Source organism: Chiloscyllium punctatum, chromosome 5 (genome assembly GCF_047496795.1).
Source record: "Chiloscyllium punctatum isolate Juve2018m chromosome 5, sChiPun1.3, whole genome shotgun sequence".
In the NCBI taxonomy this organism is placed as follows: Eukaryota; Metazoa; Chordata; class Chondrichthyes; order Orectolobiformes; family Hemiscylliidae; genus Chiloscyllium; species Chiloscyllium punctatum.
Genome location: NC_092743.1, coordinates 116,966,714 through 116,993,482, shown reverse-complemented (window position 1 = coordinate 116,993,482; position 26,769 = coordinate 116,966,714). Strand labels below are relative to the sequence as shown.

The 26,769-nt window shown below is 41.3% G+C and overlaps 1 protein-coding gene across 1 annotated transcript in view; it reads right to left on the bottom strand.

Moving 5' to 3' along the window:
* Positions 1-26,769, bottom strand: part of vps41 (VPS41 subunit of HOPS complex) — a 177,063-nt gene that overhangs the window by 114,529 nt on the left and 35,765 nt on the right. Inside the window, exon 5 of the mRNA XM_072571173.1 lies at positions 7,799-7,873. Coding sequence (XP_072427274.1) covers positions 7,799-7,873 — 75 coding nt within the window. The remainder of the gene's footprint in view (positions 1-7,798; positions 7,874-26,769) is intronic.

Genomic DNA, 26,769 nt, shown 5'->3' with positions numbered 1-26,769 from the left:
ATCAGGAGCTGAAATTGGCTTGTCGCAAAGATGTTACTACAGTTGTTATGGGGGATTTTAACATGCAGGTAGACTGGGAGAATCAGGATGGTATCGGGCCTCAAGAAAGAGACTTTGTGGAGTTCCTCAGAGATGGATTTTTAGAGCAGCTGGTGCTGGAGCCGACCAGGGATAAGGCGATTCTGGATCTGGTATTGTGTAACGAACCAGAATTGGTCAGTGACCTCGAAGTGAAGGAGCCATTGGGAAGTAGTGACCATAATACAATAAGCTTCAATCTGCAATTTGAGAGGGAGTGGGTACAATCTGAAGTGACAATATTTCAGTTGAATAAAGGGAAATATGGAGCTATGAGGGAGCAACTGGCCAAAGTTCAATGGTTCGATACCTTAACAGGGAAGACCGTGGAGGAACAATGGCGGATATTTCTGTGTATAATGCAGAAGATGCAGGATCAGTTCATTCCTAAAAGGAAGAAAGATCCCAGGAGGAGACATGGGCGGCCGTGGCTGACGAGGGAAGTAAAGAAACATATAAGGTTAAAAGAGAAAAAGTATAACTTAGCGAAGATAAGCGGGAAAACGGAGGACTGGGAAGCTTTTAAAGAACAACAGAGGATTAGTAAGAAGGAAATACGCAGAGAAAAAATGAGGTACGAAGGTAAACTGGCCAAGAATATAAAGGAGGATAGTAAAAGCTTTTTTTTAGGTATGTCCAAGGCAAAAAAATGGTTAGGACAAAAATTGGGCCCTTGAAGACAGAAGCAGGGGAATATATTACTGGGAACGAAGAAATGGCAGAGGAATTAAATGGGTACTTCAGATCTGTGTTCACTGGGGAAGACACAAGCAATCTCCCTGAGGTAACAGTGGCTGAAGGACCTGAACTTAAGGGAATTTCTATTTGCCAGGATTTGGTGTTGGAGAGACTGTTAGGTCTGAAGGTTGATAAGTCTCCGGGACCTGATGGCCTGCATCCCAGGGTACTGAAGGAGGTGGCTCGGGAAATCGTGGATGCGCTGGTGATTATTTTCCAGAGTTCAATAGAATCGGGGTCGGTTCCTGAGGATTGGAGGGCGGCTAATGTTGTGCCACTTTTTAAGAAGGGTGGGCGGGAGAAAGCAGGAAATTATAGACCAGTTAGTCTGACCTCAGTGGTGGGAAAGATGCTGGAGTCTATTATAAAGGATGAAATTACGGCACATCTGGATAATAGTAACAGGATAGGACAGAGTCAGCATGGATTTATGAAGGGGAAATCATGCTGGACTAATCTTCTTGAATTTTTTGAGGATGTAACTCGGAAGATGGACGAGGGAGATCCAGTGGATGTAGTGTACCTGGACTTTCAGAAAGATTTTGATAAAGTCCCACACAAGAGGTTAGTGAGTAAAATTAGGGCGCACGGGATTGGGGGCAAAGTACTAGATTGGATAGAGAATTGGTTGGCTAATAGGAAACAAAGGGTAGTGATTAACGGCTCCATTTCGAAATGGCAGGCAGTGACCAGTGGGGTACCGCAGGGATCCGTGCTGGGACCGCAGCTTTTTACAATATATGTAAATGATATAGAAGATGGTATCAGCAATAACATTAGCAAATTTGCTGATGACACAAAGCTAGGTGGTAGGGTGAAATGTGATGAGGATGTTAGGGGATTACAGGGTGACCTGGACAAGTTAGGTGAGTGGGCAGATGCATGGCAGATGCAGTTTAATGTGGATAAATGTCTGGTTATCCACTTTGGTGGCAAGAACAGGAAGGCAGATTACTACCTCAATGGTATCAAATTAGGTAAAGGGGCTGTTCAGAGAGATCTGGGTGTTCTTGTCCACCAGTCAATGAAGGCAAGCATGCAGGTACAGCAGGTCGTGAAGAAGGCTAATAGCATGCTGGCCTTCATAACAAGAGGGATTGAGTATAAAAGCAAAGAGGTGCTTCTGCAGCTGTACAGGGCCCTGGTGAGACCACACCTGGAGTACTGTGTACAGTTCTGGTCTCCAAATTTGAGGAAAGACATTCTGGCTATTGAGGGAGTGCAGCGTAGGTTCACGAGGTCAATTCCTGGAATGGCAGGATTGCCTTACACGGAAAGACTGAAGCGACTGGGCTTGTATACCCTTGAGTTTAGAAGACTGAGAGGGGATCTGATTGAAACGTATAGGATTATGAAAGGACTGGACACTCTGGCAGGAGGGAACATATTTCCGTTGATGGGGGAGTGCCGAACCAGAGGACACAACTTAAAAATACGGGGTAGACCATTTAGGACAGAGATGAGGAGAAACTACTTCACCCAGAGAGTGGTGGCTGTGTGGAATGCTTTGCCCCAGAGGGCAGTGGAGGCCCAGTCTCTGGATTCATTTAAGAAAGAATTGGATAGAGCTCTTAAAGATAGTGGAGTCAAGGGGTATGGAGATAAGGCTGGAACAGGATACTGATTAGGAATGATCAGCCATGATCATATTGAATGGCGGTGCAGGCTCGAAGGGCAGAATGGCCTACTCCTGCATCTATTGTCTATTGTCTATTGTCTATAATTTTGGGGGCGAAAGCAGGAGGTTTCGAGGGGACTTGAGGATAGTTTATTTCTCACCTGGAGGGTGGTAGAGGTCTAGAATGGGAGGGTAGTTGAGGTGGGCAAACTCACAAAATTAAATAGTACTGAATGAGCACATAAAATGTTCTAACATTCAAGGGAATGGGGTTAGTACTGGAATGCGGGACTAGTGTACATTTAGTATATTTTAGCGGTACAGACTCGATGGGCTAAAGGGCCTCTTCTGTATTGTATGATTCTATGATTTTGATGTTGTTTCAACAATGATAAATTGTTGAAATGTATACAAGATGATTCAAGAGCAGTCATCAAGCAATCATGTATAATGAGGGAACAGGCTATTTTAGATCCAGCACGAGCGTAGTACCTGTACACTATAACAAGGTTAATTAATAACCTTACTGGGAAGAAAACTTTAAAAAAGTGTGACCATATTACAGAAATTTTAAATTAAGTTTCAAAGTGATGTACTTCAATGAGAAATCAGGATTTTAAACACAATATATAATAAACCATAAAGGTAGAAGGGACAAATTGGCAATTGTAGAATGGAAAGCGTATCAAAAGATATGACAGTAGACAGTAAGATTAATATTTAAAGAGTTAATACATAGTTTGCAACAAAATAAATTGCTTTAATGCTCAAGCAAGGAATGTGTTCCAATCATAGGTAACAAAATAAGTCAACAATTTTATTAGAACAAAGGAAAAGGCACTTAAAGTTGCAAAAGAAATAGTCAGCCCGAGGATTGGGATCATAGCATTTTGCAAAGGAGGACGAAGGAAAAGAACAGAAATCAAATTATGACTGCAAAGCAGTGAGAAACATTCAGACAGATTGTAAACGCTTTTAGAAATATGCAAAAAAGAACAGATTAGTAAAAACAAATGTGGGTCCTTCAGAAGTGGAATTAGTAGAATTTAAAATAAAGTGGCAAAACAATAGTTGCTGCAAGTTTCCTATGGGTTTTCTATGGGTTCATCATTTCAGAGAAACTCAAGCCAGAATCAGGCTGTTTTTTGTCATACTGTATTTATTAACAAGGTATATGTGATGAGTTTTCCGCAGGCATCTCTGCCAAAGCTGCTCCAATTCCAAACGGTAAGCTTCTTCCACATGACCATTACTAAGGTCACAGTTACATCACAGCATACCTCAAAAGTTCATTTTCATTTACACTGACTACAAGCCATAGGTTCCAAACAGATTACAGAGAGACATACCCATATATATCATAGACTTGCAAAATACCAGGAATTGCAAACAGACAATGGAGGAAAGAGAATTCTGTTCTCAGAGAAAAAGAGCAGTTGACAGAAAGAACTTCAGAAGCACTCAGCATAACTGAGTCTTTGCTTTGAGGATCTGTTGAGGCCTCAAAATTAACATATAATTTCAGCTTTTGAAATATATAATGAAACCTAGAAAAGAACAGCCAATGTGTTAAGAACCCCAATAAAAAAAATGTATTGGAAAATGTGGACGTCATTGTACACCAGTCAGTAAATGTAAACAGGCAGATTCAGCAAACAGTAAAGCAATGGTATATTGGCCTTATCATAAGGGGATTTAAGTTTGGAGGTAGGGATGCTTCACTGGAATTATACTGGACCTTGGTGACTCTGCATCTGGAATACTGCCCACAGATTTGGTCTCCTTCTCTACAGCAGGATATGCATGTCAGAGAGGAAATGCAGTGAAGGTTCACAAGGATACTGAGGTTGTATGAGAACTGACTGGTTTAGAATAACTGGAGGGGATCATATTGAAACATATGAAATTCAAATAGGGCTGGACTGACTAGGAACAAGGAAATGTTTCTCCTGGCTGAGAAGTCTAGCACCAGAAGTCAAAGTTTCAGGATTTGTAGGAGGCCATTTTGGACTGGGATAAGGAAACATTACTTCACTCAAATGGTACACATCCTGTGGAATTCACTACTATGAAGCTGTGGAGATAGGGTCACTGAATATATTCAAGAAAGAAATTGGTAATATTTTAGATATTAAAGGCTTCATAGGTATGGAGATAAAATGAAAATATGGCATTAAGATAGAGGATTAGCCATGATCAGGTTGAACGGCAGAGGAGGCCAGAGACACTGAATGGCCTACTCTTGCTTCTTGCATCCAAATTTCTAAGACAGTTTTGAGAATCCTTCTCTGAGAAAAGTTTTGACCAAAGGAGATAAAGAGAGATTCTGCCCTGAACCTTCCAGAAGAAAACACCTCTCCGTTAGAGAGAGAAGGGGAGAATGTGATGAGAAATACATCTCAAACTAACTGGTGATCTGTTGTAAAGTAATCCCCATATCCCCCTCTGTCACCCAGTGAACCACTGGGCATCTTTCTAAGAAATCATGTGACTTGAACTAAATGACTCAAACAAGCTACTTGGTGAGATAACTGGTGCTTATTGTTTATTTGAGCTTTAATAACCCACTGAAAACATCAGGGGTCACAAGCAAGTGGAGTTCAGAAGAAAATTCATTCTAAAGAAGCGCAGATTTTATTTGTGGAAGTCCTCAGGTTGTCAGAGCTGGAAACAAGGTTTAAGCATTTTTTAAATCAGATTCAAAGTCATAGAGATATTAGTGGGTTGGTTTGTCTGTACCTTGTGGAGAAACTAATTTGGTAATTGAGTGGTGTGTCACTGAAAGGAAACACTTGCAACCTTGTCAGTTCACTAAGGAATTTTAAAATGAAGACAGGAATGATAGTTCACTGGGCAAATTTTTTATTTTTGCTGCTTATACTAAGATCTTCCGTAAATGATTCATAGCTCCTTTCTTTTGTGCAATAATCCCATGTGTGAATAAGCTCAGTGACTGATCACTACTGGACCCAAATTGTAAAAATAAAACTTATAATCTGTCAGTTTTCACCTGAGAATCTGACTTATCCAGTATTATCAGAAATTGTACCATCATGTTTGGATGAAGGCTAGAAAGAAATCTGAAGTTCAGTGCTCTTCATGGAACTCAAAGTGAACATCAGTTAACGGTTAGTGGTGAGCATGCAGCACTTGCATCACTTTGGTTAGTTTTTTTTAATGCACAGTATATACCTGAATAATTATCCAACTACATTGGTTATATGTCAACATTTATCAAGCTTCCCAGTCGTAAATTCAGAGTTTTCTAATAATGCTTGTTGTAATGGATCTGATATATCTGTTTATCATGCAGTTTATTCAAAAATTTTCATGTAGATGAACAAATTTACTGCTAAAATAATATATTGGTTAAAAGAAGTTCTTGTGATGTGGCTGCTGGATTTTCCCATTTTAAAATCACTTGACTTGTCCATCATTAACTTACTATAATACATCAGCCTAAATATATTACGTTATCTGCTATTCATTGATAAATTGCAAATAGTCTGAGATATGAATACATAAATAAATGCTTGCTTTAATAGTGGCAGAAAGGAACATTTCTATATTTTCAAATGGAAGTATTGTATGCAAACTTTCCAGTTTGTTGACCTTAAATCATGCATTTTTGCATCACCATGCTGCATCTTACAGTTGTTACTGAGAACAATTCTTGAGCTTTGATTTAAAATGCTGCATTATAAATATTCTGGCACCACATGTTGAAAGTTAATGGTTTCCTATTAAACTATACCCAGTTAGAGGTTGTTTAGAAATAGTAAATTTCTCCCAAATGTTTGGACGGGTTGGACCGAAGTTTCTGTTTCCATGCTGTACATCTCTATGACTCTATGAACCGTATAACAAGCTTGTTAATCATAATTTTCCTGAACACACATCGAGTCATAGAGATGTGCAGAATGGAAACAGACCCTTCTGTCCAACCTGTCCATGCCAACCAGTTATCCCAACCCAATCTAGTCCCACCTCTCAGCACCCAGCCCAAACCCTTCCTATTCATATACCCCTCCAAATGCCTCTTAAATGTTGCAATTGTACCAGCCTCCACCACTTTCTCTACCAGCTCATTCCATACACATACCACCCTCTGTGTGAAAACGTTGCCCCTTAGGTCACTTTTACATCTTTCCCCTCTCACCCTAAACCTATGCCCTCTAGTTCTGGATTCCCTGACCCCAGGGAAAAGACTGTCTATTTACCCTCTCCATTCCCCTCATAATTTTGTAAACCTCTATAAGGTCACCCCTCAGCCTCCGAAGCTGCAGGGAAAACAGACCCAGCCTGTTCAGCCTCTTCCTATAGCTCAAATTCTCCAACCCTGGCAACATCCTTGTAAATCTTTTCTGAACCCTTTCATGTTTCACAACATCTTTCCGATAGGAAGGAGACCAGAACTGCATGCAATATTCCAACAGTGGCCTAACCAATGTCCTGTACAGCTGCAACATGACCTCCCAACTCCTGTACTCAATACTCTGACCAATAAAGGAAAGCATACCAAACACCTTCCTCACTATCCTATCTATCTGTGACTCCACTTTCAAGGAGCTATGAACCTGCACTCCAAGGTCTCTTTATTCAGCAACACTCCCTAGGACCTTACCATTAAGTGTATAAGTCCTGCTAAGATTTGCTTTCCCAAAATATAGCACCTCGCATTTATCTGAATTAAACTTCATCTGCCACTTCTCAGCCCATTGGCCCATCTGGTCAAGATCCTGTTGTAATCTGAGGTAACCCTCTTCGCTGTCCACTACACCTCCAATTTTGGTATCATCTGCATACTTACTAACTGTACCTTTTATGCTTGCATCCAAATTATTTATGTAAATGACAAAAAGTAGAGGACCCAGCACCGATCCTTGTGGCATTCCACTGGTCACAGGCCTCCAGTCTGAAAAACAACCCTCCACCACTACCCTCTGTGTTCTACCTTTGAGCCAGTTCTGTATCCAAATGGCTAGTTCTCCCTGTATCCCATGAGATCTAACCTTGCTAATCAGTCTCCCATGGGGAACCTTGTTGAATGCCTTACTGAAGTCCATGTAGATCTACTGCTACTGCCCTCATCAATCCTCTTTGATACTTCTTCAAAAAACTCAAATCAAATTTGTGAGACATGATTTCCCACGCACAAAGCCATGTTGACTATCCCTATGTACATAGAATTTAGAACACACAAAGAAATTAACATTCCTTAATTTAAAAAAAATTATTGATGAGTTTGCACTTATAGTTAGCACAAGAAAATAGGAGGGAAAGAGCAAACATTCATAAACAGCAACTGAAAAATATGGAAGATATTAAAAGAAACTGAGGAACACAGGATATTGCAATACCCACCTTGCCATCTTCTGAACAAATTCCAATATGTTCTCCACTTTCATCCAAGCTAACTTGATTCACCTTCACGGAGCTCTGAAATGCAGTAATTGAAGGAAAAGAAGACATTGGTCATTGCAACACAACATCGGGGCAGTTTTGTCAGTCAACTGCTCTGGACATTCATAATAAAAGCAGATGAAAGAAGAAAATATCAGATAAATAGAACATTTCCCAAATAGTAATAAGTTAAACAGTACTCAAAAATAATGCTAGACATTGTATACTCTCTCTTAATAGTTAATCATCTATAAATTAAGTAAGATGGACAAACGTCAAGTCCTGTCAAAGCAGTTTGAGAACCAGAATTTCATTTTTTTTGAAAATAGAATGCTGATACCAACAGATTGTGAAACCGCTGAGCTTGTTGTTCAACCGTTCAACTTTTATAAGACAAACCTGACATTCTTACATAATCTGGCTGGTGCAACTCCAGTCTCACCAAAACATAAATGTTTCTTAATTGCCCTCAAAAATGGATTGGTAAACCATTCAGTATTATCAAAACACTGGATATTAAAGATGGTCAACAGCTAATATTCCTGATTATGTCCACATCCTAAGGATAGACAGAACACCAAAAATCTTGAAATAAACATCTGCTTATTTTGCAAACAACGGAATAAATTGATTGCATGTGCAAATAAACATGGTGTTCATTTCCAGTAGCAGATTTCAAGATCATGTTTTGAAAGTATTTTCCCTCGTAACCACATCTTGAATACAAATATTATTCAGAATTTCTAGGTAAGTTTGTTATTTAAGTGTGTGAAAGTTTTAAGCGAGAAAAATTTAATCTATAATGATTTAATTAACAGTGGCCTGATATCAAGGAGAAGAGGAGAATTTTTTCAAAAACATAAGTGAGACTGTGGAAATGCATTCAGTCATTGGACAAATCAAGTCAATATTAAAGAATAGATTAGATTAAGTTCACTAGATTTAGAACCAAGTTGGAAAGTTTCGGCAGAAAATGGTGAGTGTGGTCGAGTTTGAGCTTGGTGTGAGGTAGGTCCAGTAGCAGAGACAGAGTGAGGGTGAAGTTTCAGAGAGAAGTTGATGTGTATCCCTCTAGATGGCTGAGAATGGTTTCATGGTTTCATGGCTTCCATTACTTTGGGGAAGAGGACGTCCTGCCTGTGTTTTATAGATCCAGGAGGATCTCCATGTTCCTGCCCACAAAGAGGGGCAGCAAGTTCCTCTTGCTTGCCGTATCTGGAACAAATTTCAGGAACTGTGTAAGGCTGCTCCCGACAGACTGTACTTGGCCAGATGCACAATAGGCTTTTAAAAACGGCCTGGGCAACTGGGATGCTGGGATATCCAGAAAGTGGTGAGTTGAATCAGAAAGATTGGTGCATGGTAGGATGAGGCTAGAACCATTCATAAGCAGATGGTTAATGAGGTGAGTTTGGTAAAGTACATTGAGAAAATTCATTCGGCTTTGCAGCGAATAATCCGACAAAAAAAATGGAAGCAATTTGCACGTGGCCAAGAAACCTAACAGCCAACACTATATCCTTTTTACCCCAAATTTCTGCTCAATATAATTTGCATATCACCAAATTCAAAACCTGCCTTTAAGGCAATAAAACTGAGCAGCATTTTAAGACATAATTTTTAAAATGTGCTTTTAAAATATCCCCCGCCATATCAGAAGTGTTCATTTGCCACTGGTGCATTTTGATGAACATAACTGAAAATTATTTTCACAAACAAAATCACAATTGCATTGAAGAATACCAGGCTTTAAATTACGGTAAATAGCTAAATGGATAAACAATATTTTTTACTCATACTGAAGTCATCAGTTTCTTTGGTTTTTTTTAAAAGAATACATTTCCATGAGGATCTTTGCACAAAAGAGTCTTCACACAGCCCAGAAAATAAGCAAAATTAGGGAAACTCCGATGGTAGTTAATCCAGCCTAGGCAAGCAAACAGCTTTGTGTGCAGGACCAGCTTATTTTTTTAATTACATTTGTGCAAAACAGCATTTGATTTCTGCTGAATGCAGGTGTCCTTCCACAATCTTATGCGCTAGTTACACCAATTCGCCTGTGTATTATACCACAAAAAAACAGAGCAACTGAGCAGAAATTCTAAATTCTGAATAAAAATAAGGAATGAACCTAATTTTATTGCAAATTGAGGTAAAAATCAAGAAGGTGCAACAACATTTAGGGTCAGTTCCAATATTATTCATAATCAATCTGGGTACAAACACATTGTCTAAGCTTGTACATGAAGAATGGTTGTTGGAATGCAATTCAAAGGACTGTTACGACCTGTGTCCCAAGTGTAGGCTGCATAGACCCATTGAAATTGCAAGATGGAAATAGACTGTTCAGCTCAATCATCATGACATTCCTGATGAAGGGCTTATGCCTGAAACGTCGACTCTCCTGCTCCTCAGATGCTGCCTGTCATGCTACGCTTTTTCAGCGCCACACTTTGATCTCCAGCATCTGCAGTCCTCACTTTATCCTGTTCAGCCCAATCTGTCCATGGTGATTTTTATCCTCGACATGAGCAGTAATACTAATCCCATGTTCCATCATCTCTTGTCTGTAATCGTCTTTCTAAGAAAGTCTTGAATGCTGACATTATGCTACAATCAGCCTCTCAACCCTATGTAAAAGAAATCTGTCCTGCTTTTCCCTTAAACATCATATTTATTCTATCCCCCTCATCCCTCAATCACGAGAAGCAGTTTGTTTCTATCCATTTTGTTCAATCAATTTAATTCCTTTACTTTTTTTCTGTTTTAGTAAAAACAATTACTTAATCCATAAACGTCAGAAAAAAAAGTGAGAAAGGGATTACATTATAATACTTTCACATGAGACACTATTATGTAACAAGAAGGAATGTGATGTCATCACATGGTTCATTTCAAAAACTACAGTTCAAAACATACATGATGGAAAAAAAGTCCAACTCAAATAGATTTCAGAATTCAACTCTGCTGAGTGGAGGACGATTAACACAGGTAGCAATTTGTTAAGGTGGGCTTTGAATTCAATCTTTGGATTGCTAGTTCAGCACCATATGACACTGGATCCTATCTCAGACAATATGTACACTGCTTGTACCATGCTGCCAAAGAATTACAGTCCCAGACTAAAATAGTAAGTATTATTTTGAAGGATGTTCTCATGGACCTACAAGTTCCTGAAGAAGAGCTCATGCTTGAAACGTCGACTCTCCTGCTGCTCGGATGCTACCTGACTGGCTGTGCTTTTCCAGCACCACATTTTTTGGCCCCTACACATTCGGAGCCAAGGTAGGACATTTGTCCACTCAAGCCTGCTCTGCTATCCAATAAGATCATAGCTAACTTGTGAATGTTTCAAATCCCCATCTATTAACCAAACACCACCCCCCCCCACATTGCAACATTCCATCCTGCTTATCAGAAAATAATCAAATTACTCCTACACCATTTCCTGTAAGCTAGACAATTCGGTATCTATACCAATGTTACCCCCAACAACATAAGCTTTTATTTTTGCAATAACCTTTGCTGTTACATTTTATCAAATACCTTCTGGAAATCCTCGATAGAGTACATTGAACAGTTTTCATTATCCACAGGATAAAATTCTTTTTCAAAGGACTTCAATAAATTGGTTAAACATAATTTCTCTTTCACAAAAACCTTGTTGACTCTACCCTGATTCTTTTGAACTTTTCTAAGTGCCCTGCCATGGCGTCTTCAACAATAGCTTTTAACATTGCCTTGTTAGATATATAAAACTGTCCCCCTTGTGGTTTCCTGCTTTCTGTCTGCCTCCCTTTTTGGCATGAACGAACTTCCAATCTAACTGAACCATCTGCAAAACAACACAAATTTTAAAATTAAAACAAATACATCAACTCACTCACTAGATATGTCTTTTAAGACTCAAGAGAGAGAAATCTATTTGGACCCAGGTATTTGTCAGCCCATAACTCCAATAATTTGCTCAGTACTGCTTCCCTGGTGACTGCAATTTTATCAAATTCCTTATTTCTTTCCATTTACTGGTTTAAAGCTACTTCTCTATAGTGAACACTGTAAAATATCTGCTCAGTTAATCTGAAATCTTTTTATTTTCCTTATTAATTCCCCAGACTCTCATTCTATAGGAATAATGTTCACTTTGTTAATGACTTTCTTTATTAAGTATACATAGAAACTCTTACCATCTATTCTTCTAAGTCTAGCTAGCTTTCTATTGTAATATAATTTTTCTCTTTTTATTAATCCTTTAGTCATTCCTTCCTGCTTTTCATCTGCTGCCTGAAATAACTGCAGAGACGCTGGTCTCCCATCATCAAGTCACTCTTCAGTACATAGAATCTGACCAACTAGCTTAGAGCCAGTCCCTCGAGTGATGAGACTCACTGAGACTGCTGTTTATATCTGGCAGCCAGGACTCCCTGATGGCCCAGGTTAACAGCCCCAATCTCATACTCAACGAGATCCACCTCGTTTTAATCACTTCACTGCCCAATCTTCTGACATTCCATTCATCTTTGAACAATTGCATATGTTCTTCTTTAAGTTTGATAATGTTTTTATATGTTTTGGTTAATCACGGATATTTTGCCTTCAACTGAATTCTTTCATTTTTGTTGAAATACTTTCTCAACTTTGGTTCTTGTTGCAGGAAACAGTATCCATCCTTCTCACTATATTATCTCCTAATACCACTATATTCCTTTTCTCTCCCTCCACTTTAATGGCTTCCTGTACCAAAGTACCAAATTAGTTAGCTCACATACCCTGTAGCTCTCTCACCCATCCAAACAAGCTGAAAGAAGATCTGTGTATTCCGAAATATCCCCTTAAATATCTGCCACTGCAGTTCTATTGACCAATCCCTTAATCTTGTTTCACAGTTCAATTTAGCCATCTCTACTTTCATTCCCACAGAAATAACCCTAATTAAGTTTACAATATTAGACTTAGATAATTCTTCGTCCTGAAAATTTCTCAACTACACAAAAACCTCTTCCATATTCCAAACTCCTGAACCTAGGTTATCCATCTCTACTGGATTTATATCATTATTTATTCACAGTTTCATTCCTCCACCTTTTCCTAATTTACCATCCTTTCTAAGTGTCCTGTACCCTTCAACATTAAGGTCTCAATCTATGTCATCCTTCAGCAGTGTTTCTGTCATAGTGATTTGATCATACTTATTTATTTCTAGTTCTGCCTGTGATCTGCTCATGCACTTTTCTAATGGATAGGTGATACTGACAGGATTCCTGCAATGGGTCATCTATCCAGTACCACACAAAGGAAATTAAGAAAAGTACCTGCCTGAGATGATATACCGCAATATCAGAAAAGCACCATTTCAGTTCGAGTAAGGGGAGGGTGGAGATTACAACCTTGAAAATAATTACAATGGCAGCAATCAACACTATCTATGCCTATACTTTACATTTGTTGAGAGGGACCACTTGTCATCCAACTATGCTGAAAAAAATCACAAGCCCACTTTCTTCAAAATGCAAGGCAGCTCACCCAACAGTGACTGAATTTGAAACAAACATAGAGAATGCTGGAGAAACCCAGCAGGTGTGTCAGCAGGCATGGAGAGAGAAACAGAACTAACATTTTAAGTCTGATATGATTTCTTCAGAAATGACAGGTGTTGGAAAATAGATTTTTCTTCATATTTTTGACAGAGACAGAGGAGGAGCAACAAGGCAGATGGTATTGACATCAAATTCAAAAGACAAAGGGCTGTTAATAAGGGAAAAAAATTATAAAAGCGTGTGAAAGGGAAAAAAAAATTGGTCCTTGCTACTGAGTGTTAAGTAAACAAGACATAAACATGACAAGGTTGCGGGCAAAGGAATAGTGAAGAGAATGTAAGCAGTTAGTTTTTGAAGTTACTGAATTCAATGTTGAGACCTTAGCATCTAAACAGAAATTGAGATGTTAGTCATAGAATCATACGGCATAGTAACAGGCCCTTCTGCCCACTATGTTTACACTGACTAATAAACACCAAATGACATTACTTGCCTGCACAGGGTCCATTGCCTACTTTGTCCAGGAATTTTGAGTGTTCAAACAAACAGGAAATCAAAATACCTTAATATTCTTACTTCATTGCTCAAGTTAATTATGAAGGATTTTCTGCTACCCTGTTAGACTTCGCACATTCCTTTGTCTCTGCAGGCTTCAGTTCTGATCTGTTAATCACTCATTCTCTGTTAAGCACTAACCCCAGCTCTCTGATATGTCCGTTGTCCATATGAATGCATGCATTTAACAAAGCAATTAAGTCTCACTTCAGGATTTGAGGCCGAGGAAGGTGAATTCAACAAGTTGGGTAACAGTTTAAAAATTCTCCTGAAGCATGCCGATGACAGTTGATAAGAGGAGGACAGACTCCTTGTCACCCATGTGATGAAAAGAAAGCTGCAGCATCTGACATCATCATTCATAGCTCCAGCCTGAACATACATATACAAGCATATATGTAGCCACAGTAACTCTGACTCCCTGAGCGATCTTACAATCTTAAGATCTAAAATGTTCCCCTACGCTACACCAACTACATTGGAGATGTGTTCTATTGACTTTGGGCATGAAACATGCTTCAGAAATGCAATAAACATAAAATGTAGGAGAAATATCTGGCAATATCTGTGGAGACAGAGAGTTAATGTTTCGAGTCTGGTTCAACTCTTCTTCAGAACTCAGTTACATTACATACAAGCAGCTTTCTTAAAAGTAATCAATGCAGGCCTCTGGACACTTGGTGGCACTACTGTACCACTAAATGTATCTGTTCTCTTTTCATGCAAATTTCAACTCTGCTGTAAACAACTTTTTATTTAATTAGAAGTAAGTTATCTTGAGTGCAGTTGTTTTCTCTCACTATCCCTGCAAAGCCCTGAAAAAATCTTGCAGCTTTGTCACATGAAAAATCTAAGCCAGCCTTACTCCTTGTTGTCCATACTGCTGTCTAGCTCGCTGCCAAATGGCCATGCCTACCTTCTATTGTTTTATGTTCCGCTAAGTATTTGCCAGCATACCTTCCTACTTACATTCACCATGCCATCCTGTTTACTTCCATACTCTCTCTTGTTCTTAGAATCCTCTTCGCTATCCTATTAAAAATGTTGGCCAGCCCTCAATGAGTCAAAGCTCTTGACACATGGGTCGATGCTTACAAGACTGGCATTTTCTCGGGTGGAATATTGGTGCAGATTCTTTTCCGACAGTTTTTGCAAACCCATGAGGTGAGGTATCTAGAGGCCAATGTACAATGTGCACAATCACCAAATATCACTTTTGCTCCCTAGAATATATCCACTCTTATAAGACAGTATCATGCAATGCTATGGGGATACAAATATATACAAATTTAATATACATCATATCTGCTTCTCCCAGTAGGAGATACACAAGATACCCTTTCACTGGTATAAAGTTGATGTGAGAAAAGACAAATCATGTTGTTGCAAAAAATATAGCTAGCCCAGAATTCATTACAGTAGAGTTGACAGTCAAACCCCTAAACCTAAGCAAGAAAATACAAAAGAAATATCTTAAAGCATACATTTTCTCAGCTTTTCAATTTGGAACATTCCTAGTTATTAGAAGGGCCTTTTATAATCATACCTTTTGGCAAAGCTATCTCCCTCAACATCCATCACGTCAGCTTGCACCACATGGATATCCAACAGAAGTCAGAGTAATCAATCAGCTAATGGGTCATTTGTAAAGCCTGCCTTGCTAACAAATAGGTAATTGATTCTTTTGCAAATGTTGCATCCCCATGGAAAATCTGCTTTTGAAGTGTGTATTTTTTTTTCTTGTAGCATACAGTAACTGGAAGGCGAATGAATGACTGTATGAACAATGCTCTATTTCTTCTCTCAACTCCCAATGACAAAGTCAGAGAAATAAATAGTGGCATCCTATAGTGCAGTAGCTTCTGACAAGTTTTTGGGTGCCACCTGATGAATGCCTTCAAAGAGATATGCATGGGCCTATTATATGAAAGCTGCAACCGAGATATAATTGGATTTTAAAAAAGTAACTATATCTATTTAAATTCATTTGTCAGATTACTTAACTAGATATTAAAAATACTTTTAACATGAAAGAAATGCAAATAATAGTAACTATGGTATTATTTCAGAATCTCAGGGCATTTTCAGCCAGAAATAGTTTTGATGTGCAATCGCTGTTGCAGAACAAACAGAATCCGCCAACAGCAAGCTCCTATAAATGGGGTAAGTGATTCGTATATCTGTTTTAGGTGTTTATAGTTGAGAGAATAACAGTTCATTTGATACCGTGAGAACTCCCCACCAATTAGCTTCATAATATATTAATGTTTACCTTCAGGCAATTTTGTATCCTTATTCAAAAACTGTATTTCTGACAAATTAAATGTTAACCTGAGATTTGCCTACTCCAATGGACATAAAATATTCCTTCGTAGCATTAATTGAGCTTTCTCAGTGTCCAGGCCAATATTTATAACCTCAACCAAACGTTAATACATGTGATCTGATAAGTGACGTCACTTGTTGACAGGACATTGATGCATATAAATCAGTCGCCAAATTTTCTACGCTGCAAAGATACAACATTGGCTGTGAAACACTTTTGAGAGGTTGTGAGGGGTGCTATATGAGTGCAAGTTCGTTCTTTCTAGGAATATTCATGGAAAAGTTGCCAAATTCTAAGACAGCCAGGCACTTCATACTACATGCTTGCTAAACAAACTGGTTAAATGAGAGACACTATTCCCAAACCTATCAGACCGAACTTGCTCTCAGGATCCCCTCATGTCCTAAATTTGAATGTGGATCTTTCTCTACTTTCTCTTCTAACTTGCTTCATTTTTTTTTATTAGCATTCACCTTATCACTGAGACATACAAATCAAAATGACAGCCTATGCAAGGAAGTCGACAGCATGGCTGATGTACTCAATTACTACTTTTCATCCATCTTTACCAAAAACAATGTTGCTAAAGTCATAATGAGAAAGGAGCTAGTTAAGTTGCTACATAAAATAAAATTGGGCAAAAACTAAGAAAGGGCTTTTGCCAGAAACGTCAATTTTCCTGCTCCTTGGATGCTACCTGACCTGCTGTGCTTTTCCAGCACCACTCCAATCTTGACTCTGATCTCCAGCATCGGCAGTCCTCACTTTTGCCAAGAACTAAGAAAGGCTGGCAAATTTATTGTTGCTATTTACAGTTGAAAGGAAAATCACCAGGGTTGAAAAAATAAATCCAAAGATGTCAAGTAAAAGATGTCAAGTAAGATGTCCAGTTGTTCATCAGTACAGGGACTGGACAATTACAAATGATTCACCCTTGTTCGAAATAATCTGAGAATAAAATCAGCAACTAAAGACTGTCAAGTCAACCCCAGTGAGGAGAAATCTTTTAGATTTGAGACTCAGGGCAAAATTTACAGCCATTTGGACAAGTATGGATTAATTAAGGAAAATTGGTATTCATTTGTTAAAGGCAGATCATGTTGAACCAAATTAAATTTTTTGATGAGGTCTTAGACAGGGTTGATGCGTGCGCGTGGACTTCCAAAGCACTTAAAATCACAGAATCCTTACAGTGTGGAAGCCGGCCATTCAACCCTCCGAAGAGCATCTCACCAAGACCCATTCCCCCTATCCTGACCCTGCATTTCCCATGGCTAATCTACCTAGCCTGCACATTTTTGAACTGTGGGAGGAAACCAGTGCCCCCAGAGGAAACCCACACACCACAAGCAGAATGTGCCAATCCTACACAGGCAGGTACCTGAGGATAGAATTGAACCCAGGTCCCTGGCGTTATGAGGCAACAGTGGTAACTACTGAGCGACTATGCTGGCCCGATTTGATAAAGCGTATGCGTCAGGCTCATCAGCAAAGTTGAATTTCATGGAATAAAAGGACCAGTAATCGTGTTAGCTGGGTGACAGCAGTTGTGTAACAGTAAGCAATTGTTTTGTTTTTGGGAGAGGGAATGAAATATGGTGGCTTTCTCTAAGGTTCAACACTAGAACCATTATTTTGCTTCATATATATCAAGGACATAGCCTTAGGGTGTCAAGGGTACAATTCCAAAATTTTGCAGATGGCACCAAACTTAGAAGTACTGTGAAGAGCTTGAGATGGACTTCAGGCTGTCAAAGACAGATTGACAGCACAGGCAAGCTCATAGCAGAGCAACTTTAATGAAGAAAAGTGTGAAGTGATACAGTTTGGTATGAACAGTGAGAGTCATAGAGTCATAGAGATGTACTGTACGGAAACAGACCCTCCGGTCCAACTCGTCCATGCTGACCAGATATCCCATACCAATCTAGTTCCACTTGCCAGCACCCAGCCTATATCCCTCCAAACCTTTCCTATTCATATACCAATCCAGATGCTTTTTATATGTTGCAATTGTACCAGCCTCCACCACTTCCTCTGGCAGCTCATTCCATACACATACCACCTTCTTTGTGAAAACGTTGCCCCTTAGGTCTCTCTTATATCTTGCCCCTCTCACCCTAAACTTATGCCCTCTAGTTCTGGACTCCGCCACCCCAGGGAAAGACTTTGTCTATTTATCCCATCCATGCCCCTGATGATTTTATAAACCTCTATAAGAGAGGAATTGAAAATAAAAGGATTCAAAACAGAAGTAGGTGCTGGAACAAAAGACGTGCAGAAATCATTGAAGGTGGCAGGACAGTTCAACAAGTGGTTGATAAGCCATATAAGATCCTGGGCTTTACAAGCAGAGCCGTGGAGTACAAAAGATAGGAGGTTAAGATAGCCTTTTATAAAACACAGGGTTGGACTCAAATTGGAGTATTGTGACGAATTCTGGGTACCATACTTTTGAAAGAATGTAAAGGTTTTCGAGGGAACTTAGAGAATGAAGAGAATGGTTCCAAGGATGAAAGTATACTTTTACATTGATAAATTGGAGCAGCTGGGTCTTTTTTTTAAGGAGCAGATTTGATAAAGGTATTTGAAATCATGAGGGGTGATCACATATTATATGGGGGGAATCTGCTCCCATTGGTGGAACAGTCAAGAACTGGAGGACTTGGAAGGAGGTCAGTGAGGACCAGCACTTTACAGCAGCTAAGAGAGCAGCATTTGAAAAGTTCACAAATAGTATTTGCTTGGTGAAACGAAGCAAGATTGGAGCTTGCGCAAAGGCCCAGGGTCAGAACTAGCTTGATGAGGCGAGCTGTTAGAGTACAGATGTAGTTATATCTGTGAATGAGTAATGAGTGCAGCTTTGAAGTCCATTGGAGCATAGATCCAGCAAAGGCCTGTGATTGATAAGAACGGGAGCAATCACTGAGGCAATCCATGGCAGACTGGCTTTTAAGAAAATGTTTTGGGGAAAGAACAGTAAAATTGAAAGAGTCCAATACAACACTTAGTACTTACTCACAAACATTACTCTAGCTCTTCTCCAACAGCTAGTATCATCGAGCCGGTCCTGTGAATTTAAATGAGATTTTCTGACCGAAGTCATTAATATCTGGGTTGTATTGCTGAGAAATCCATGGGATTAGTCTTCGCTGAATTTGATATCTGGTGTCTATATTGTAGGGTGCTCAATCACAATCTATTACTCATATTTATCCCTTGTTAATTCCCTTGTTTTGAAAATAAGCTGTACTCTTGTTGTAGATTTTATTATTGTTCTAATGTTGTCTAGCAAAATTTATTGTTTGTTCAAAACCATGAAATCTTGTGGCTTCATCTTTTTTTGTAAGTCCCCTGAATCTCACAGTTCATCTACTTCAAAAATAAAACTTACTGGACCATACCCAGATCATAACATAAATTTATGGTCTGGTCTAGGATCATAATCGGATTAGAACTTGACGACAGAAAAAAAAACTCTTATGGTGTCAAGACTAGTTGAATTGCTTTTTGCAAAGAACTGTTCCAGGCATTACAGGCAGAATGGCCTCCTTTTATGCTGTAACCATTCAATGATAAAATCACACATCATCACAATTATTCTTCAAAACTAATTATTTCTCTTATTTCTTATTTTGTTTTACATTAACAAGGAACACTTGCTAAATTTCCAAACTGCTTCCTAATCAAATATGACTAAGGTAAACTATCCCTCTTCTTGCTGTATGAGCGTGTGAAGTGGTTGATCATGGAATTCTATTTCCAACCCACTCCATTATCATTCACTTGGTGGAAATGCACTTGCCTGGATTAATTTGTACCCATCATAGCCAGGGAATCATCTGCAATAGTTTCTCTTCTTACTCTCACAATGCTTTCATTGGTATTCCTGGGAATACCCCTCCTTTAACCATATCTATATAATATCCTTTGGTGGCATCATCTGAAACCTTGGCACCAGTTTTCCTTTATACATTATAAACCTCATTTACGCCTCTCTTGACCATTAATTTTCTCTAAATTATCAGTTTGCTTTTCGACCTGATGAACAAAAATTTCCCCCAAATAAATATTCCGAAGATTAAATCATTATCTTTGGAATTTGCTGCAACCCACTCCTTGATTCATCCTAGTAGCTGTCTGAGGCTGAACCAGACAGTTTATAAACTTTAATCTACAAGGAATAGAGGCAGAATTAGGCCGTTCAGCCCATCGAGTCTGCTCAGACTTTCAATCAGGGCTGATCCGAAGACAGGTTGCCAATTCCAACACAGTAAGATGACTGACTGTTCTTGAAACAAACTTGGAAGGAGATTGCAGCTATCTGTAAGAATAATAGGGTAGTTATGGTAGGGGATTTTAACTTTCCAAACATCGACTGGGACTGCCATATTGTTAAAGGTTTAGATGGAGAGGAATTTGTTAAGTGCGTACAAGACAATGTTCTGATTCAGTATGTGGAAGTACCGACTAGAGAAGGTGCAAAACTTGACCTACTCTTGGGAAACAAGGCAGGGCGCGTGACTGAGGTGTCAATGGGGGAGCACTTTGGGGTCAACGACCATAATTCTATTTGTTTTAAAATAGTGATGGAAAAGGATAGACCAGATCTAAAAGTTGAAGTTTAAATTGGAGTTGTCCAATTTTGACGGTATTGGGCAAGAACTTTCGAAAGCTGATTGGAGGCAGATGTTCACAGGTAAAGGATGGCTGGAAAATGGGAAGCCTTCAGAACTGAGCTAACAAGAATCCAGAGAAAGTATATTCCTGTCAGGATGAAAGGGAATGCTGAATGACTAAAAAAATTGAGGGTTTGGTTAAGAAAAAGAAGGAACCATATGTCAGGTAGAGACAGGATACATCGAGTGAATCCTTAGAAGAGGAGAAAGAAAGTAGGAGCATACTTAAGAGGAAAATCAGGAGGGCAAAACAGGGACATGAGATAGTTTTGGCAAATAGAATTAAGGAGAATCCAAAGGGTTTTTACAAATAAATTAAGGACAAAAGGGTAACTAGGGAGAGAATAGGGCCCCTCAAAATCAGCAAGGTGGTCTTTGTGTGAGCCACAAAAAATGGGGGAGATACTAAATGAATATTTTGCATCAGTATTTACTGTGGAAGAGGATACGGAAGATATAGACTGTAGGGAAGTAGATGGTGACATCTTGCAAAATGTCCAGATTACAGAGGAGTAAATGCTGGATGTCTTGAAATGGTTAAAGGTGGATAAATCCCCAGGACCTGATCAGGTGTACCCGAGAACTCTGTGGGAAGCAAGAGGAGTGATTGCTGGGCCTCTTGCTGAGATATTTGTATCAATAGTCACAGGTGAGGTGCCGGAAGACTGGAGGTTGGCAAACGTGGTGCCACTTTTTAAGAAGGGCGGTAAAGACAAGCCAGGGAACGATAGACCAGTGAGTCTGACCTCGGTGGTGGGCAAGTTGTTGGAGGGAATCCTGAGGGTCAGGATGTATATGTATTTGGAAAGGCAAGGACTGATTCGGGATAGTCAACATGGCTTTGTGTGTGGGAAATCATGTCTCACAAACTTGATTGAGTTTTTTGAAGAAGTAACAAAGAAGATTGATGAGGGCAGAGCAGTAGATGTGATCTATATGGATTCTGGATTAGTGGTGCTGGAAGAGCACACCAGTTCAGGCAGCATCCAAGGAGCAGTAAAATCAACGTTTCGGGAAAAGCCCTTCATCAGGAATAAGGGCAGAGAGCCTGAAGCGTGGAGAGATAAGCTAGAGGAGGGTGGGGGTGGGGAGAAAGTAGCATAGAGTACAATAAGTGAGTGGGGGAGGGGATGAAGGTGATAGGTTGGGGGTGGGGAGAGGATGGAGTGGATAGGTGGAAAAGAAGATAGGCAGGTAGGACAAATCATGGGGACAGTGCTGAGCTGGAAGTTTGGAACTAGGGTGAAGTGGGGGAAGAGGAAATGAGGGAACTGTTGAAGTCCACATTGATGCCCTGGGGTTGAAGTGTTCCGAGGTGGAAAATGAGGCATTCTTTCTCCAGGCGTCTGGTGGTGAGGGAGCGGCGGTGAAGGAGGCCCAGGACCTCCATGTCCTCGGCAGAGTGGGAGGGGGAGTTGAAATGTTAGGCCACAGAACGGTATGATTAAATGGTGCGGGTGTCCTGGAGATGTTCCCTAAAGCGCTCTGCTACGAGGCGTCCAGTCTCCCCAATGTACAGGAGACCGCATTGGGAGCAACGGATACAATAAATGATATTAGTGGATGTGCAGGTAACTTTGATGGATGTGGAAGGCCCCTTTAGGGCCTTGGATGGAGGTGAGGGAGGAGGTGTGGGCGCAGGTTTTACAGTTCCTGCGGTGGCAGGGGAAGGTGCTAGGATGGGAGGGTGGGTTGTAGGGGGGCGTGGACCTGACCAGGTAGTCATGGAGGGACCAGTCTTTGCGGAAGGCGGAAAGGGATGGGGAAGGAAATATATCCCCAGTGGTGGGATCTTTTTGGAGGTGGCAGAAATGTCGGCGGATAATTTGGTTTATGTGAAGGTTGGTAGGGTGGAAGGTGAGCACCAGGAGCGTTCTGCCCTTGTTACGGTTGGAGGGGTGGGTTCTGAGGGCGGAGGTGCGGGATGTGGGATGTGGACGAGATATGTTGGAGGACATGGAGGTCCTGGGCCTCCTTCACCGCCGCTCCCTCACCACCAGACGCCTAGAGGAAGAATGCCTCATCTTCCGTCTCGGAACACTTCAACCCCAGGGCATCAATGTGGACTTCAACAGTTCCCTCATTTCCCCTTCCCCCACTTCACCCTAGTTCCAAACTTCCAGCTCAGCACTGTCCCCATGACTTGTCCTACCTTCCTATCTTCTTTTCCACCTAACCACTCCACACTTCCCTCGCCCCCAACCTATCACCTTCATCCCCTCCCCTCTGACCTATTGTAGCCTATGCTACTTTCTCCCCACTCCCACCTTCTTCTAGCTTATTTCTCCACGCTTCAGGCTCACTGCCTTTATACCTGATGAAGGGCTTTTGCCCGAAACGTTGATTTTACTGCTCCTCGGATGCTGCCTGAACTGCTGTGCACTTCCAGCACCATTAATCCAGAATCTGGTTTCCAGCATCTGCAGTCATTGTTTTTACCTAGTGATCTATATGGACTTTAGTAAGGCATTCAACAAGGTTCCCCATGGGAGACTGATTAGCAAGGTTAGATCTCATGGAATACAGGGAGAACTAGACATTTGAATACAGAACTGGCTCAAAGGTAGAAGACAGAGGGTGGTGGTGGAGGGTTGGTTGTCAGACTGGAGGCCTGTGACCAATGGAGTGCCACAAGGATCGGTGCTGGGCCCTCTACTTTTTGTCATTTACATAAATGATTTGGATGCGAGCATAAGAGGTACAGTTAGTAAGTTTGCAGATAACACCAAAATTGGAGGTGTAGTGGACAGTGAAAAGGGTCGTCTCAGATTACAACAGGATCTGGACCAGATGGGCCAATGGGCTGAGGAGTGTCAGATGATTTTAATTCAGATAAATGCAAGGTGCTGCATTTTGGGAAAGCAAATCTTAGCAGGACTTATACAATGAATGGTAAGGTCTGAGGGAGTGTTGCTGAACAAAGAGACCTTGGAGTGCAGGTTCATAGTTCCTTGAAAGTGGAGTCACAGGTAGATAGGATAGTGAAGAAGGCGTTTGGTATGCTTTCCTTTATTGGTCAGAGTATTGAGTACAGGAGTTGGGAGGTCATGTTGCAGCTGTACAGGACATTGGTTAGGCCACTGTTGGAATATTGCATGCAATTCTGGTCTCCTTCCAATCGGAAGGATATTGTGAAACTTGAAAGGGTTCAGAAAAGATTTACAAGGAAGTTGCCAGGGTTGGAGGATCTGAGCTACAGGGAGAGGCTGAACAGGCTGGGATTGTTTTCCCTGGAGCGTCGGAGGCTGAGGGGTGACCTTATTGAGGTTTATAAAATTATGAGGGGCATGGATAGGGTAAATAGGCAAAGTCTTTTCCCTGGGATCGGGGAGTCCAGAACTAGACAGCATAGGTTTAGGGTGAGAGGGGAAAGATATAAAAGAGACCTGAGGGGCAACTTCTTCACGCAGAGGGTGGTACGTATATGGAATGAGCTACCAGAGGATGTGGTAGAGGCTGGTACAATTGCAACATTTAAGAGGCATTTGGATGGGTATATGAATAGGAAGGGTTTGGAGGGATATGGGCCATTTGTTGGCAGGTGGGACTAGATTGGGTTGGGAAATCTGGTCAGCATGGACGAATTGGACGGAAGGGTCTGTTTCCATGCTGTACATCGCTATGACTCTAATTTATTTACCGTTGTAACCCTCACTCATGTTTTAGTTGTCTTTAGACTTGATCATTCCAACTTAGGCTGATACCTTCTACCCTAAAGTTGAGGCCATCCTAATGCTTGCTGCCCATGTCAGCTAACTTGCACCAAATACTGCTCGTTTATAAGTATGTAAGTTAGCTCGCTCAGCTTGTAGTTTGTTTTCAGATGTTTACAATACTAAGTAATATCATCAGTGAGAGTCTCTGGTGAAGTGCTGGTGATATGTCCCACCTCTCTATTTATAGGTCTTGGTTTCTTAAGGTGGGTGATGTCATTTCCAGTTTATTATTTCCCCCCAAGGAATGGTAGATAGGATCTAAATCGATGTGTTTATTGATGGAGTTCTGGTTAGAATGCCACGCCTCTAAGAAATGGTTCAGCTGCGACAGCCAAACGTCAACTCAAAGACACTTCCTCCTACCACCCCCTCGACCATGGCCCCACTTCCCATCATCAAACCAACATCTCCCAGACCATACAGAACCTCATCACGTCAGGAGATCTCCCATCCACAGCTTCCAACCTCATAGCCCGGGAACCCCGCACCGCCCAATTGTACCTCCTTCCCAAATTCCACAAGCCTGACCACCCCAACCAACCCATTGTCTCAACCTGCTTCTGCCCCACCGAACTCACGTGAACCTACCTCGATACTGTCCTATCCCCCCCCAGTCCAGGAACTCCCCACATATGTTCGAGATACCACCCACGCCCTCCACCTCCTCCAAGACTTCTGTTTCCCTGGCCCCCCAACGTTTCATCTTCACCATGGACATCCAATCCCTCTACACCTCCATCTGTCATGACCGGGGCCTCCAAGCCCTCCATTTCTTCCTCTCCTGATGTCCCCAACAGTACCCTTCCACTGACACTCTCATTTGTTTGGCCGAACTGGTCCTCACCCTTAACAATTTCTCCTTCGAATCCTCCCATTTCCTCCAGACCAAAGGGGTAGCCATGGGCACCCGCATGGACCCCAGTTATGCCCGTCTCTTTGTCAGCTATGTAGAACAGTCGATCTTCCGTAATTACACTGGCAACACTCCCCACCTCTTCCTCCGCTACATTGATGACTGCATCGGCGCCACCTCGTGCTCCCACGAGGAGGTTGAGCAGTTCATCAACTTCACTAACACATTCCATCCCAACCTTAAATTTACCTGGATCATCTCTGACACCTCCCTCCCCTTCCTGGACCTCTCCATCTCCATTAATGATGACCAACTTGACACTGACATCTTTTACAAACCCACTGACTCCCACAGCTACCTGGATTACACCTCTTCCCACACTAACTCCTGCAAAAATGCCATCCCGTATTCCCAATTCCTCCGCCTCCGCCGTATCTGCTCCCAGGAGGACCAGTTCCACCACAGAACACACCAGGTGGATTCCTTTTTTAAAGACCACAATTTCCCTTCCTATGTGGTTGAAGATGCCCTCCTGCGTATCTCATCCATGTCCCGCACCTCCGCTCTCAAACCCCACCCCTCGCAACAAGGACAGAACCCCCCTGGTCCTCACCTTCCACCCTACCAACCTTTGCATAAACCACATTATCTACCAACATTTCCATCAACTCCAAACAGACCCCACTACCAAGGATATATTTCCCTCCCCATCCCTTTCCACTTTCCGCAAAGACCATTCCCTCCGTGACTACATGGTCAGGTCCACACCCCCCTACAACCCACCTTCCAGTCTTGGCACCTTACCCTGCCACTGCAGGAATTGCAAAACCTGTGCCCACACCTCTCCCCTCACCTCCATCCAAGGCCCCAAAGGAGCCTTCCACATCCATCAATGTTTCACAGGCACATCCACCAATGTCTTTTATTGTATCCGTTGCTCCTGATGCGGTCTCCTCAATGTTGGGGAGACTGGACGCCTTCTCGCAGAGCGCTTCAGGGAATATCTCTGGGACACCCGCACCAATCAACCTCACTGCCCCGTGGCCGAACATTTCATCTCTCCCTCCCACTTGTCGAGGACATGTCAGTCCTGGGCCTCCTCCACCGCCACTCCCTCACCAACCGACGCCTGGAGGAAGAACGCCTCATCTTCCGCCTCGGAACACTTCAACCCCAGGCATCAATGTGGACTTCACCAGTTTCCTCATTTCCCCTCCCCCCACCTTACCCCCAGTTCCAATCTTCCAGCTCAGCACCATCCTCACG